Raw genomic sequence first — 17,116 nt, 5'->3', positions numbered from 1 at the left:
TAATAAATCTATTACCCATCTGACACCATATATAATTATTACAATATTAATGACTATATTTCCTATGCTATAGTTTACATCCCCATGATGATTTTGTAATTACCAATTTGTACTTCTTAATTTCTTCCCCCTTTTCACCGCCCTTTCAATTCCCCTCCCATCTGGCAACAATCAATATATTCTCTGTATCTATGAGTTTGTTTATTCATTTGTTCTTTAGATTCCACATCTAAGTGAAATCCTATGGTATTTGTATTTCTCTGTCTGACATTTCGTTCAAGTTCATCTATGTTATTGCACATAGGAAGATTTCATTCTTTTTATGGCTGAGTAATGTTCCATTGCATATATGTACCACCTCTTCATTATCCATTCATCTATTGATGGACACTTACGTTGCTTCCATATGTTGGCTATTGTAAATAATGCTGCAAAGAACATCTAGATACATATGTCTTTGTGAATTAATGTTTTGGATTTTATCTGATAAATACACAAAAGTAGAATTACTGAGTGCTTGTCTCTTGTTATAGCTTTTGTTTTAAAGTCTATTTTGTCTGGTATAATTATTGCTATCTCAGTATTTTTCTTTAAATCGGATCTGGTTTTTTGACTAATAAGAAAAACAGACATTGGTAACATATAAACATGCCTAAATTAAAGGAGGAAATGAGGTGTTTGAAGAATTTATTTAAAGAAGGGCAAAGAGTTTTATTCAGCTTTGCTTTCAGGGGTACATTTTTCACATAATCACGTTCATTTATTTGAAGAAAAGGCCATTCTCTGGACCATGTTCTTGAAGGCTTGCTTCACTTGCTGATTTCTTAGTGTATATATGAAAGGATTCAAGAGAGGAGCCACCGAGGTATTGAGCACAGCCACTCCTTTGCTTAAAGTTACCCTCTCCTTTGCAGAAGGCTTAATGTACATGAAAATGCAGCTACCGTAAGAGAGGGAGACAACTATCATGTGGGAGGAACAAGTGGAAAAGGCTTTTTTCCTTTGACTTGTGGAAGGAATTCTCACAATTGTCTGGATGATATGCATGTAGGAGAGAATAACTAGTGTTAAGGTGACCATAAGTGTTAGCACAGCTAGAAAAAGTGCCATGAGTTCTAGAAAGCTAGTGTTTGTGCAAGAAAGCTGCAGAATGGGAGAAGAGTCACAGATAAAATGATCGATTATATTGGAGGCACAGAAATCCAATTGCATCACCAGGATTATTGGTGGAAAGATGATCAGGAATCCAGCAAGCCAAGAGCTAAAGACAAGAAGGATACAGACTCTGCTGCTCATGATGGTGGTGTAATGTAGAGGTTTGCAGATGGCCACATAGCGGTCATAGGACATGGCAGCCAGAAGGTAAAATTCTGTCACCCCCAAGAAGATGAAGAAAAATAGCTGAGCCATACAACCATTATAAGAAATGGTTCTGTCCCCTGTCACAATAGTGACAAGGAATCTGGGAATGCAGACTGACGTGAACGATATTTCTAGGACTGAGAAGTTTCGAAGGAAGAAATACATTGGAGTCTGCAGGTGGGGATCTGTAAGGGTGAGGGTGATAATGATCAGGTTCCCAGTTACACTTAGCATGTAGGTAACAAGAAGAAATATGAAAAGTACAACCTGCCACTGTGGGTCATTTGTCAGTCCAAGAAGAATAAACTCTGTTACTTCTGTGTAATTTCTCATTATTTTCCTTCTTTTCAATGATGTTCTTTGTTTCAGCTGTAAAATAGATGAACAAATAAAAAGGCTATGACACCAACAAAGAGACTCACACACACATGCATGCACACGGCCACACCCACCCACTCTTAAAAAATCATTCTGCCTTTTTGTTTTATAAAAAAATGATTTTCTAGTACATAGGAACAAAATGTTTTTTAAAATTTATTACATCATCCATTAATTCATTAGTCCTATGTTTCCTTCATTGTATTCTCACACATTTCAGTCTAAATCTTTGTCCTCTGGACATTTTGATATGTTCCTGAAAAGAAGAAAAAAAAAGATTAGAACCTCAAATAAAACTCTGAGAGCTTACTCCCAAAGATACCACGATACCCTTGAAGATATACATTTTGTTGCTCTCCATATACCTTTTAAAGTTTGCTATTTTGAGTAAGCATTTCTTTCTCCTTCCCCATTCAAACTTCTACAATCTATGGAGACAGCTCAGTTGCCCATCGGTGTAGAATAATATGTCCTTGATAAATAATAGTATACAGAGGTATTTAACGATGGGGAAGTATCCCCAGTCTAATTCCAATGTCTGCACTGCAAGGCATTCTAATTTTAATTAATAATCTATTATAATGGTCTCTTGTAAGATTGCAAATATACTCTTAATGTATTTTTATTTACTGCCTAGTATCATGAGTCATGAGTCTGCTCTCTCTGATATTAAAGGAGGACTTTTACCTAAGACCCAATTTTATTTTTATACACTGCGAATGTTCTTACTTATTTTTAAAATCATTAGCACTCCCCACAACATTGCCTATTCTTTTCCTGAGGGATAATGAAAAGGAATAGTTCAAAATTCAAGGTAAGTTTTGGGTAGGCAAAGAGTATTACTTTTTTCTTTTCTTTTTCTATTTATGGCTTCCAATACAATTCTTGATGTTATATGGGATTTACTTAATTGTTTGTTCCTGTTTAAAGTAATTATTTTCCACAAAAGCTTTAGAGGTGTTGTCATCTAAGGTCATTTTAGAAAATATTTAAATATTCAGACAGCCTGCCTAAGTCTGTAACGTCTCTCTTGTTTTCTACATTCTTCAGAAGTTTTAGAGCTTCCCGAACGAATAATATTTTCTCAGGATTAGCCAATTAATTTATATATTAATGAACTTACTCAAAATTTTTACATACAAAATTTTTAGGAGGGATATGTAACTATTTTTCATTATCTGTTCTTTTTGTGGTTGTAACATTTGCATTGATTTTTATCTTTTCACTTTATGCATGTTCGATGAGTGGTAACCTTCACTATGTATAAAATTCACATTGTGCATAACTAAAACATAAAGTATATCTATCTGCTTAGTGTTAAACACAACAAATAATTTGTTTTGAATCTTGTACAAAAATGATTACATGGTGTCTTGATTTTATTATTTAAAAATTGGTAATTTGAATATACCTAGATAAGAACACAAAAAAACACATAGTGTTATCTATCACAAAATATTTGTGTTACAGTGAACAATAATGAGTAAATTGTAGTTTAAAATTTTCCTTCCTTTATATATTTTGTAAAAATTGTGTGGTTGAGTTCCATTTATACATGATATTGTGTATAATTGAGATTACTTGTATAAAGCAGAGATTTATATATTATTAAGGCAAAAACTTATTCCTGAAAGAAACCGTTAAAGATGTACTTACTTTTTGGTGAGTGTGACTGGTTTTAGTTAATGTCATCTATAATGGCTTCTTTGACTTCTTTAAGTACCAGAGCTTTGGGATTTTTCAAAAGCCTTTGTCATACTTCTCCTCTGTCATTTTTATGTTTTTAACCAAATATCCAAAATATTGATTATAAAAAATAATTCCTAGAGCTCCCCTACAATGTTAATAAAAAAAAAGGGCATATATCATCCCATTTTTACATATGAACCCAAATTTCTCTGAACTTGGAGTGCCAGTATATCCTACCTAGGCCACTTAAAGAAATATTATCTTAGTAATTGAGATAAGCTATAGTTGAAATGAGGGCTAATGTAATATTTTTCCATGCTTCTTGGGCATGGTGACATGATTTTTTTGTGCAGAAATAATGTCATTCAGGCTAGCCATCATTTTATCTCTTCCATTTATAGTGGACTCAGGGGGATTAGTTGATGAATAAACAAAAGGCACCATGGAGATTGGTTTTCTCAAGACACAAAGCATTAAGCAATAGTCCAAATTAGGACATGATCTAGAATAGAATATTTAGGTGAGAGTGGCCTCAAATCAGAGCAAAAAAATGCATTGAAGAATTTAAATTTTTGTAATAATGAATAAGTTCACAAGGAGAGGAAACTTAATAATAGAGAAACAGACATTAACATTCGAAATGGCAACACCGAAACTGTGAACAAGTGGAGTTTTCTCTAATCTTAGGGAACATATTGAGAATTCATTGTGATATTTTACTGGGGCTGAATTCTCCAGGTTTTCACACCATCATAGATGTCAGGCTTTTCTTTAAGGTTTTACATCTTTCCACTGAATTTTGACATAGAAAATCTGATCATGATTAGAATCACTACTATTTATTCACTCAGCAATTACTTTTTGGATGCTTAGTATGTATTGGCCTCAAGTTTAGGTTCTGAGAATACAGAGATGATAAAGACAGCTCTTTGGGTAATTTTCACGTCTCACAGAAAAGTTTGAAAATTTTACATTACTTTTGAAATCACAGATCCTCTCTCTTTTTTTTTAATTAAAATTTATTGGTGTGACAATTGTTAGTAAAATTACATAGATTTCAGGTGTACAATTCTGTAATATGTCATCTATATATCACATTGTGTGTTCACCACCCAGAGTCAGTTCTTTTTCCATCACCATATATTTGACCCCCTTTACCCTCATCTACCCCCCGCTCCCCCCTTACCCTGTGGTAACCACTAAACTATTGTCTGTGTCTGAGTTTTTGTTCCTTCATTTGTTTGTCTTGTTCTTTTGTTGTTTTCAGTTTCATATACCACATATCAGTGAAATCATAGGTTCTCGACTTTTTCTGTCTGACTTATTTCGCTTAGCATTATAATCTCAAGATCCATCCATGTTGTCGCAAATGGTACTATTTCATCTTTTCTTATGGCAGAATAGCATTGCGTTGTGTGCATATATATCACAACTTCTTTATCCATTCATCTACCAAAGGACATTTTGGTTGTTTTCATGTCTTGGCCATTGTAAATAAAGCTGCAATTACATTGGAGCACATCTGTCTTTATGGATAAATATTTTCAGATTTTTTGAGTAGATACCCAGGAGAGGGATTGCTGGGTCATATGGTCATTCTATTCGTAATTTTTTGAGGACCCTCCACACTGTCTTCCATAATGGCTGCACCAGTCTGCATTCCCACCAGCAAGTATATGAGGGTTCCTTTTTCTCCACAGCCTCTCCAACCCTTGTTACTATTTATCTTGTTGATGATAGCCATTCTAATTGTGGTGAGGGGATAGCTCATTGTGGTTTCTAATTGCATTTCTCTGATTGGCGATGTTGAGCATTTTTTCATATGTCTATTGGCCATTTGTATATCCTCTTTGGAGAAATGTCTCTTCAGGTTGTGGGCACGGAGTCCCAGAGAGCAGTTTCCAGGCTCTCGGCCTCACGTGGAAAGGTGCTGGCTCGAGTAGTAGATGGCTATCAGCTGTAAATAGTTGTCCATCAGCTATAACAGGTTAGCCATTGGCCACTGATATAAATGCCTTGGGTGAACTAGCAAGCGCAGATTGCAGTTAGCAAGGGGATGGTTTTTTGGTTTTTTGGTTGGTTGGTTTGTTGGCAGGGAAGTGGACAGCGGATTGTGCATTGTAGGGACCCTGCTTCCTGTGTCTCCAACCGAGCCGCCAGAGAGACTATAGTGGTATGAACTCCATGAACATCCATGGCTCCGTTGGTGTTCCTTTTTGGCCTCACAATATCTTGCATTCCGGTGTGGGAAGTGGGACTTGACCCCCATGACACCCCACATGACACATGGTGCAGCGAGCAGGGTACAGTACTGGTTAGAATCCCCAAAGGCGTAATGGAGCAGTTTCTACGTGTGAAAGCTCACCTTCAGAAAGCCCGTGAGGAGCTGCGCCAGGAACAGGAGGTGCTGTCTGGCTGGGAGACTTGAGCCTCCGGATGGCACATCACCTTCTTGGCCATAGAAGGCGTCACCTTCCTTTTGATGGTCTGCAGCTGCTGTGGGCTTCTAGAGTTGTGGACATCTTACACCGAGGCCACCACCCACTCAGACACCTGGCGCGGTGAGCAGGATACCGGCCAGGTAGCAATGGTATCTGACTTTGGGCAGGAGGACATGTGGCCCCCACACTGTGTGTGGTAGCCGGTGGCACTATTCTTAGGAGTGGGACTCCCAAGGAGGGGTGAGAGGACATGGATGGCTTTCCAACCAGCGTGGAGTGGGCCATGCAGCTGCCGTACAGCTGGACCCCCGTGGAGGGGTGGGAATACATGGATGGTTCTCCAACCAGCATAGGCTGGAGAAAGTGAAGGTCATTGCGGCCGTGTTGGCTGGGAAGTGCTTGCTGAGACACTCACCCCCAGGTTGGGGAGGAATTAGAGCCCTCGCCCTGCAGAGAGGGCACACATTGTGAGGCCAACGCACAGCCCTGGTGAATGACTGTGGACTATGGGGAATTGGCTCCATCCCTGATTTGATGGACCACTTGACCGTTTGCTTGGGAACATGCCACCGTGTGTTGGAACTGGTGGATGTTTGCTTCCTGTGTCTCTCCCATCGAGACTGGGGCAGGAAGACCCCTTGTTGGGGTACAGTAACTTTGTCACTCCTTTTAAGAAAAAGTATGATAAATTCCTTCTCTTGAATTTGGGCAGAAGTTAGTGACTGCTCCAACCAGTAGAGTTGATGCTGTGGGATTCTAAGGATAAGTCAAAAAAAGAATATGTCTCCTATCTAGAGCTCTCTATTTTGGGACACTTACCCTTGGAACCCAACCACCATGCTGTGAAAAAGCCCACACTGACTCTTATGAGAGAACACACAGAGAAGTGCATATTAAAACAAAATGAAACAAACAAAAAAACTGAGGCCTGAAACTGACAGACTGATTCAACTGATAGACATGTGAGTGAAGGTGACTTAAGATGACTCCAGTTCTCACTCTGTAAGTCTTCCATGTGAGGCCTCAGACATCATGGAGCAGAAATGAGACCTGTGTGCTCTGCTCTGTATGTATTCCTGACAACAGAGTCTGTGAGCATAGTAAATGGTTGCTTTATGCAGTGAAACATTGAAGTAATTTTTAATGGTGGTCTTCTGGCATGTAGGTGCTTACAACTGACTTTTTTTTTTTCCTATGGAAGTCTTATAAAAGCAACCCACAGTTTAAAGTAGAAACCTGCAATTGACTAATTGAATGATCCTGACAATTAATAGAAATGTGGCTTGTATTTGTCAACACTCATCAGATTGGATACATAATATTTGTACTTTGCAGTGGATATAAATTTTACTTAAAAAAGAATTATTAAAAAGTGAATTCTGGTTATTAGGTTTGCTTTTCATGATGGTACTGATTATCAATTCTGTAATTGCTTTGTGTGTACTCTAGTCTGATACAAGTGTGGCATTGAAGAAAATGATACTGAATTTTTCCACTGTAGGAATAAGAAATTATACACACAAACAGGAGGTTTTTAAGTACTCTGTTTAGTGTTGTAATAGAATTAGAGGTATCAGTATGAGCACATCATGCATATATATATATATATATATATATATATATATACACATCATTTGTGTGTATGTGTATATATATATATATATACACACAGACACACACATATATGTATATACCATATACATATATATGATAAATACATATATATGTATATATGTGTGTATGTATATATATACACACACATGCACACACACATATACACACATACACACACATACATTGTCTTGTGAGAGGGCTCCTACACAATAACCCACCAAAATAACTAGTGCCCACATCTTGGTCTCTAAATACAATTATTAACTGAAAGGAACCTGAGATTTTTGGAGAAATGACTGTATTATTCAGGGCTAGATGAAGGAGAATATAAAAGAGCTGAAATTATCTTATTTTTGTACTCAAAAAATGAAGAGTACATAGAAACAAAGTTCAGAAGCTAATTAAAAGAAGCTCCAACTCACCATGTTTGGATAATTTGTATATCAACATAAATGATGATATTAACGGCTTATAACGAGTAAAATAAGAATCCTTGAGTCATATTGCTTTACAATTAATCAATCAATAAAATACACCGGAGAAAATAAAGATCGTCTTTATAGTAGAATATGCTGATTAATCAATATAGAAGTAATGATTAGTTAGCAAACCATCATTGGATGCTAAAAATAGTGGGTGAGTTTCATGAGAGACAGGATATTTACATAGTCTTGAAATATCTAACAAATTACATATTATGTGGAGAAAATAGTAACTTTGTAGTCTAGAGAAATCTGGAAGAGACTACCTTAACCAAGTGATCAGTTACCATCATCAGTGGGAAAACCAACATTATCTGCCTCTTGATCATATGGACTAAGAAAGGATCTATGATCACTTTTGCTTTATTCCTCAATTTAACCTTTAGGAAGGATCAGATGAGCTCAAATAACATATCCTCTTCAAAAATCTCAAGACAATAAGGTGAAAGATAGGCTGAGGAACTGATTAAAAGAACTAAACATAAATGAGAACTAAATGCAAAGTGTAATCCTGGATTATGGTGGACTTGAAGAAAATAAAAAGATATAAAAGACATTACAGGGAAAATGATGAAATTTTAATATGGACTATGGATTTGAAAATATTAATATGTCAGATTTTCTGATTTTGATTGTTATCCTTTGGCTATGTAACACAATGATCTTATTAGGAAACATATCCTAAGATAGTGAGGTAATTAAGGATAAAAAGGCACAACGTCCAACTTACTATCAAATGGTAAAAGATGCTTATATATACTTATATATATATATATACTTATATAGTATATATATACTTATATACTATATATAGATGCTTATATATATATATACTTATATATACATACATCTTTTATGTATGTATGTATATATATTTATATTTACAGTATTAGTATTTATATATAAAAAGTATAAAAAACTGTATGTAGTATATAAAGTATACAGACATATACATACAGAGATATATATTATAAATACATAGTGTATAAAGTATATACATACATATATAGTATATAAAGTATATAGTATGTACAACGTATATATACCATATATGTAATCAGATGTGTGTGTATATATATATATATATATATATGTATGTATTTCTCAATCTCTCTATCTTTATCTCTCTTTCTCTATCTTTACATACATCTGTATTTGAGAGAAAGAGAGAGTGAATGATAAATCATACAAAACGTACACAATTGTGACTCTAGATAAAAGGCATATATAATACTCATACTGTTCTTGGAACATTTCTTTAAGTTTAAAATTACAAAAATGTTACAAAAAATAGGCTTGGACTAAAACAACCCTTCTCAAAATATAATATGACTCAGTGTTGGGTTTGCCTTACAAGGGTAGTCATAGTGGACTATGGACTATATTAAAATTACCAAGTCATTTCTTCATTTGTGAGTGGTTGACTTACAAGTGACTGAAAGTTACTAAATACCCTAATAATTGACTCATTAAGAGTTTTTAGAATTTCTTGTACTCACACAACTGTTAGAATATTATTAGAATTTCTTGAGGTTTAATATTTGATATTTTATTAAGAAGCTTGGATGTTACACAACATGTGGGAGGATTTTATCTGCGCACAAACATTCTCATAACTTTAGGAAATGATTCCTTGTTTTCCATCATCAGTAGTACAGTCTCACGTTCATTGAAGTTTTCACTTATTATTTTCTCTTTTTAATGTGAAACTAATATTATATTGAATTCACTCTTATTTTTCAATTCTCTTTTGAGTTTTTTTGTAATTTTAAGAGCACATATGATAATAATGGCATACAGCAACAATATTTTACTTACAAAATTCTTTACTGAGATTTCCAGGTACTAAGCATATGAATGTATTTTAAATCAAATATGATTCATTTCTATTCCTATTGCTAAAGTGATGTTTCTGTATCAGAAAACAAAACAGAATATATACGATCATCTCTTCAATTTTTATGCTCCCTAAATATCATCACCAGGTATTCTAAATATTATAAAGCACATCTAAATGTGCTATGATTCAAACAAAACCTTTTATATGAATGTTCATAGCAGCATTGTTCACAATAGCCAAACATAGAAATAACCTAAATGTCTGCCACTGATGAATACAGAAACAAATGTGGTATATCCACGCAATGGAATATTATTCATCTATAAAAAGGAATGAAGTATGGGTAGATTCTACAACATAGATGGATCTCGAAAACATTATGCTAAGTAAAAGAAGCCAGACAAAAAAGGCCAAACATATTATATAATTTCACATATATGAAAGGTCTAGAATAGGCAAATTATAGAAACAGAAAGCATATTAATGGTGCCAGGGGCTGGAGGAAGGGAGAAATACGGAGTCACTGCTGCATACATATGGAGTTTCTTACTGAGACGATGAAAATGTTCTAAAATTAGATAATGGTGATGATGGCACAACTTTGTGAACGTGTTAATAGTCAATGATTTGCACACAATAAAATGGTTAGAAAGGTGAATTTTATGTTATGTGAATTTTACCTTAATAAAAAATATTCCTGGAGAGGGATGTTAAAAAATGTAAATTGAATTGGAAGATCTAAGCCTTTAGAACCCTACCTTTATGATTGTCAGCCCACTTGATGAAAATCTTTGTCTTGTTAGGAGAGGAAATTGAAAAGTGAGATGAGATAATAGAAATGATACTAACAAGAATAATGTTGATTGTGTGCTGAAGTACTTGGCCATAGTGCTTTTTAGTTTAGAAGGATCACAGTTATCAAGACAGAGAGGGCTTATTTTCCAGTCACTATGCCTGCACTTAATCCAGGAACACAAGTTGATAGGTTGCTAAGCCTGAAGCTGAGAAAAATCAAATGTTAGCATTTAAAGTGGCTGATTTCCCTCTCATCCCTGACAAGCAAGCCACAAAGCACCCAGAATTCAGTCTAGCAGAGAGAAATGATGGAGGCATGCATATAGATTGCATGGAAAAGATGAATTAATAAGAATGATATAAGCCTGTATAAAATTAAATACAGGCCCAACCCAGCACCAGGCTGGCCCCTGCAGACTCAGGCTTATGGCCACCCCAGCACCAGTTCAGTCCCCATTGGACCCAGCCTTCAGGCCACCCCCACCATCACAGGCTCCATACCTGCCCCAATGGACCCAGGTCTCAGGCTTGCCATAATAGATTCAGATATTAGGCCTACCCCAGTGGATTCAGGCTCCAGACCCACCCATGCGGACCTAGGTACCAGGTCAGCTTGTGTGGACCTACGTAGCATGCCCACTCACCTGCTGAACACGTCAAAAGGCCGGTCCACCCGAGGATTCCAGCAGCAAGTCCACCCATGGACCCCAATAGATGGCAAGCCCAGAACTTCTGGGTGAGCTGACTGGCAAAGGGCTTTCCCTGCCAAAGCCAATCTGTAAAGACTAGAAGAGGTGCCTACTTCTTCAAATGTACAGACACTAATGAAGGCAACAAGGATCACAAATAATCAAGGAAACGTAACACCACAAAAGGGGGGAAAAAGCATTAGTAATAAACCGTAAGAAATGGAGCTACTAAGTGTTAGTAACTTTCTTTCTTTTATTTCAAACTGTAACACTCTCACCACTGTACATCTTTCACTTCCAGTTTAAAAGAATGTTACTTTTCAATGCTGAGTGAAATTTTAATGCTTTAAATAGTAATTATGAATTATCATTGTTTTGCATTTATTTTTGGCCATAACACTTAAAACTGCACATGAAAAGAAGTTTGGCGTAATACTATTTGACTCAGCTACTTGGCTCCTAATCTTCTTGTCTTCTTCAATTTTACATGTTAATAGATTCTATGGTACACTACTTAAATTAAGTAGTTAAAATTATTTAATTCTGTTTTGCAAATATATCAACTATAATAGTTATGTTCATTAATTGTTACTTTGTCATTAATCAAATACATTACTAAATGTCACATAATTACTTTGGTCTCAATAATGAGTATTTTTACAGATTTCTTTACAGATTTCTTTATTCAGATGTATCTCATATTGATTTCAGTACATAATTCACTCATATGTGGAGTACAAAACTAAAAGCAACAAAGGAACAAGACACACAAATAAAGAAACAAGAACTCATAGACACAAACAATAGTTTAATGGTTACCAGAGGGCTAGGGGGAAAGAAGGATGGTAGAAAAAAGTAAATGGGGTCAAATATCTGGTGATGGAAGGAGAACGGACTCTGGGTGGTGAGCACAAAATGTGATACATAGATGATGTATTATAGAATTGTACACTTGAAACCTATGTAATTTTACTAACCGTTGTCATCCCCATAAATTTAATTAAGAAGAAAGGAAGTCTTTGGTGAATGCTCCATGATGTCATGTTGATAATAAATAAATGTGCTTCAAAATTGACAGGGAGATGATAACTGCAATTTTCTCTCATCTTTTTTTCTCCTTATCAAAACATGAAATCGTAATTATACTACAATAGGACAGACTCTGGTATACAAAATCTAGTACATAAATTCTGAAATGTTTAGACTTTGTTTTGATGTCAAAGCTATTGAATAAACAGAGATAAACAGACACATTGATAAACGAAGAGTATATTATGGAAGAGAGATCCCTAATATGCTGTGGCAGCTTATAAATGTCTGATTACAGTGTCTTTTCTCACCCCTCCCCCACCAAAACTACACTTCTGTTTTAAAAGTAGTGTATTGTAGTGGATTGAACATGACTAAAATCAGAATTCTGGCTCTATTATTGCTACCTATGATATATTTGTCAATTTACTCAGCCTTCTTCTATCTACATTTTGATACAACTAAAACATGTTTATAGGACTGGTAAGGGCATTAACAACAATGTTTGAAATGAGTTTGACACTTTGGGGCCATTATAAATAAAATAAGGTTTACTTGAACACAAGCACTGTGAAACTGTTAGTTCAAAAAGGCAGTTATTTTCAAAATGTTGTCAATAGAAATAATCTAAAAGAATGTTTAATTGCAATTTCTAAGCCCAGTTTTAAAATTTGAAATGAATAGTCCCTGAGGTTTTAATTTAATATCAGAGGCAATTTTTTCCATTTTTCTTTAATGATTAATTCTTTGTCCGTTTTGTCTGTTAGCCATTAGATATAAAAATTAACTTTTAAAGATAACAATTAAACAGGTGGCAGTATTTGTGGGGACAGAGTCCCAGAGAGCGGTTTCCAGGCTCTCAGCCCCGCGTGGTGAATGGACATCAACTGTGATTGGTTGGCCATCAGTTGTAACTGGTTAGCTAATTGGCTACTGATGTAACTGCGAGGCTGCATTGATTGGTTGGTTGGTTGGCAGGCAGAGAAGTGAATGGCGGATTGCGGACCATGTGGCTACTACTGCGTGTGTCTTGCCCTGCCACCAGAGAGAATATAGTGGTATGACTCCCCTATATGTCTCCGTGGGTGTTCCTTTTTGGTCTAGCCATATCCTGCATTCTTATGTGGGGAGCGGGACCAGAAGTCCCGCAGGCCACCCCACACGACAGTATTAGTAGTGGAGGTTTGTTTTCTCTCTTTCTCTCTCTCTCTCTCCCTTCCTTTTTTCTTTCCTTCCTTCCTTCTTTCCTTCCTTCCTTCTTTCCTTCCTTCCTTCCTTCCTTCCTTCCTTCCTTCCTTCCTTCCTTCCTTCCTTCCTTCCTTCCTTCCTTCCTTCCTTCTTTCATACGTTCCCTCCTTCTGTCCCTCCCTCTTTTCTCTCTCTCTTTTTCAACTCGCATACTGTTACTTGCTTCACACTCTAAATTCTTCACGTTAGGAACATTTTCTTTAATTGTCCCCTTGATCATAATTCCCATAATTATTCCTTTATGTAGCTCCTTTCCCCCTCCATTTTTGCCAGTTGGATATCCATGATATCTTCTTAAATCATTCATTAGTGTTAATGTAAATAGTTGTCTTATTTCATCAGCATTTAAAATTTGATCTACTACATGGATGGATCTTGAGATTATTATGCTAAGCAAAATAAGTCACACAAAAAGTCAAGAACTGTATGATTTCGCTGAGATGTGGGATATAAAACTGAGAGCAACAAAGGAACAAGACAAACAAAAAAACAAAAACTCATAGACACAGACAATAGTTTAGTGGTTACCAGAGGGGAGGGGGTAAGGGATGGTAGATGAGCGTAAACGGAGTCAAATATATGGTAATGGAAGGAAAACTGACTCTGGGTGGTAAACACACAATGTGATATATAGATGATGTATTACAGAATTGTACACTTGAAACTTATGGAACTTTACGAACCATTGTCACCCCAATAAACTTTAATTTTAAAAATTTGAATTTCTAATTTGCTCTTATGCATTTATTCTAATTTTATAACCCATAATAAGTGACATTATGTTTAAATGTATTTTAAATTAAATGTATGCCTTTTCAGGAATTTCTCTCATGAAAATAAATAAATTGCTAAAACAGTAGTCCCCCCTTATTTGTATTTTTGATTTTGTGGTTTCTGTTACCCAGAGTCAGCTGTGGTCTAAAAAGACTAAATAGCAAACTCCAGAAATAAACAATTCATAAGATTTAAATTGCTTGTGTTCTGAGTACTGTGATGAAATCTCGTGCTGTCACTCTCTATACCATCTGGACCTGAATCATCCCTTTGTCCACACTGTATACGCTACCTGTTCATTAGTCACTAAGTAGCCGTCTTGATTATCAGATGGACTGTCGTGGTATCGCAGTGCTTGTGTTCAAGTAATCCTTATTTCATGGATTGATGGCTCCAAAACATAAGAGTGGTGATGCTGGCAATTTGAATATGCCAAATAGAAGCCATAAAGTGCTTCCTTCAAGTGAAAAGGTGTGCATGTATAGGAGAGAACATAGCATATATATAGGGTTTGGTATTACCTCAGGTTTCAGGCATCTACTGGGTGTCTTGGAACATGTCCCCTCCAGATATGTGAGGACTCCTATACATCTTATCAGTGATTATGAAGACGTTTCCACTTCTTCAATACTGATTATTCCCAAATTCGCACTAATATCTCTCTTTCCACTTTGTTGTTTTCATTATTTTAATTAACCTAGAAGGCTTTATTTGGTTTAATTTATTTTTAATACATCTTTGCTCTTGCTGTTTTCTATGTTTTATTTTATTCTAAGATTTATGATATTAATTTTGATAACTTTGTCTTAGACCGAGAAACTAGTACTATTACTACATACTGTATCTGCTATATAATTCATATACTTTTAAACATTATTACGTTCTCTTCTTCCAAAGAGCCCTGAAGAAAGCACTACGTCAGAAATGGAGGCAAGTTTAATTACTTAGAAATATATTTTATAGCTTCACAAACGGGAAGAACATGATGTATGAGTTTTGTTTGGAAGAAGAAGGAGTTTAAGGTGAGATTAGAATGCAGCATTAAATGACTTTGAGAAGGTTAGTAAGAGTAAATTACAGGCACAAAACAATGAAAAAGTTAGGAGCTGTAGTTAAATATTTAGAGGACTTTCTTCTTTCATTTTACTCTGTCTTATTCATCAAAACGTCGATTTCTTTGAGAGAAATAGTATCCTCTTTATGAAGTCATTGAAAGCTTGTTTCACTTGCTTATTCCTCAGGGTGTAAATGAAAGGGTTCAACAAGGGAGCAACAGAAGTAGTTAGCATGAATATGCCTTTATTAATGGCCACTCCTTCCTTTGCTGAGGGCTTGATATAGATGAAGATGCAGCTTCCGTAGGTGATGGAAACCACAATCATATGGGACGAGCAGGTGGAAAAGGCCTTTTTTCTTTGTTGGACAGAGGGGAATCTCAGAATAGTCCTGATAATGTATGTGTAGGAGAGAAACACACACACTAGGGTGATAACAAGTGCAAATACAGCCACGAGGATAACCATTTGTTCCATTACCCATGTATCTGAGCATGAGATCTTTATGAGGGGACCTGCATCACAGCTAAAATGATCAATGGCATTGGAGTCACAGAATTCAAGCTGGAGCCCCAAGCTAAGGGGTGGGAGAATGATCAGCAAGCCAGACACCCAACACCAGAGGACTAAGAAGGTACAGACCCTATTGTTCATGATGGTCATGTAATGAAGGGGTTTACAGATAGCAACGTAGCGGTCATAAGACATGGCTGCCAGGAGAAAAAATTCTGTTGCTCCAAAGAGAATAACAAAAAATATTTGACTTGCACAAGCATTGTAGGTAATGCTATTGTCCCCGGTTGATATACTGTACAGGAATCTAGGAATACAGACAGTGGTAAATGAGATTTCTAAGATAGAAAAATTTCTGAGGAAAAAGTACATAGGAGTTTTAAGATGGGAGTCCACCAATGTGAGAGTGATAATAGTCAGGTTGCCTGTTACACTCAATAAATAGGTGAGAAATAGAAAGATAAAAAGCAGAATTTGCAGTTGTGGATCATTCGTCAGTCCCAGCAGGATAAAAGTTGTTATTGGTGTGTGGTTTCTCATCACTGACTTCTGAAATCTATCCAATCAGCATATAAAAATAAGAGATTTTATCAGGACCTAGATATTTCAATTCTGTGCATATAAAGACTGTGCATATAAAAACCAAGCAATCCAGTGTACATTTATTTTCTCCTTTCACATCATAATCAATATTGCCATTATTCCAATAGCCTTTCTGAATATTCTTGTATGAGCAGTGGATTATTCCTTCAGGATTCTTGTTATTGTAAAATAATCTAAGCTTTTCTCAGATAATTTTTATGCTTCTTAGAATGTATAAATGTAGTTGATTGTTTGTAATTCATTATATGGATTGGATTTACAAATAAGTTAGGAGAAAAAAAAGATGATGTTATTTCATGTGTACTTAATCCTTCTTCATCCAAGACAAACCTTGGATACAGGACATATCCACATAGTTAAGAACATGAATGCTTTTCAGTTATTAGTATCAAAAGATTGTTTTAAGGGTAAGATGCATTTCTCCTGGAAAACAAACAAGTAACAATGACAACAAAACACAACCTGGATCCTGAGATTTTCCTTTGACTGTTCTTCTCTTTTTATATTCCTTGTTCTTAACTCAAGGTGGTTTGATGTATACCTATTTTATTTATAGTGTGACAAAATGTATTTAATATATTTATGAAAAGATATCCTCATATAC

General features: G+C 35.7%; 2 protein-coding genes across 2 annotated transcripts; both read right to left on the bottom strand.

Annotated features, from left to right (window-relative positions):
• Window positions 1–756: 756 nt before the first annotated feature.
• On the bottom strand, window positions 757–1,695 carry LOC117028919 (olfactory receptor 6C75). Its single transcript, XM_033117755.1, has one exon. It carries the CDS (start codon window positions 1,693–1,695, stop codon window positions 757–759), a length of 939 nt encoding a protein of 312 aa, XP_032973646.1.
• Window positions 1,696–15,501: 13,806 nt separating this feature from the next.
• On the bottom strand, window positions 15,502–16,449 carry LOC117028898 (olfactory receptor 6C2). Its single transcript, XM_033117728.1, has one exon. The coding sequence runs from the start codon at window positions 16,447–16,449 to the stop codon at window positions 15,502–15,504; it is 948 nt and encodes a 315-aa protein (XP_032973619.1).
• Window positions 16,450–17,116: the final 667 nt, after the last annotated feature.

This window comes from Rhinolophus ferrumequinum, chromosome 10, assembly GCF_004115265.2.
Source record: "Rhinolophus ferrumequinum isolate MPI-CBG mRhiFer1 chromosome 10, mRhiFer1_v1.p, whole genome shotgun sequence".
NCBI lineage: Eukaryota > Metazoa > Chordata > Mammalia > Chiroptera > Rhinolophidae > Rhinolophus > Rhinolophus ferrumequinum.
Note: the sequence above shows the minus strand (reverse complement) of the source record. Positions and strands in the feature narration are given on the sequence as shown.

What these genes read in the sequence shown, in the direction of transcription:
- LOC117028919 (XM_033117755.1), bottom strand. Translation starts at nt 1,695, where the DNA reads ATGAGAAATTACACAGAAGTAACAGAGTTTATTCTTCTTGGACTGACA.
- LOC117028898 (XM_033117728.1), bottom strand. Translation starts at nt 16,449, where the DNA reads ATGAGAAACCACACACCAATAACAACTTTTATCCTGCTGGGACTGACG.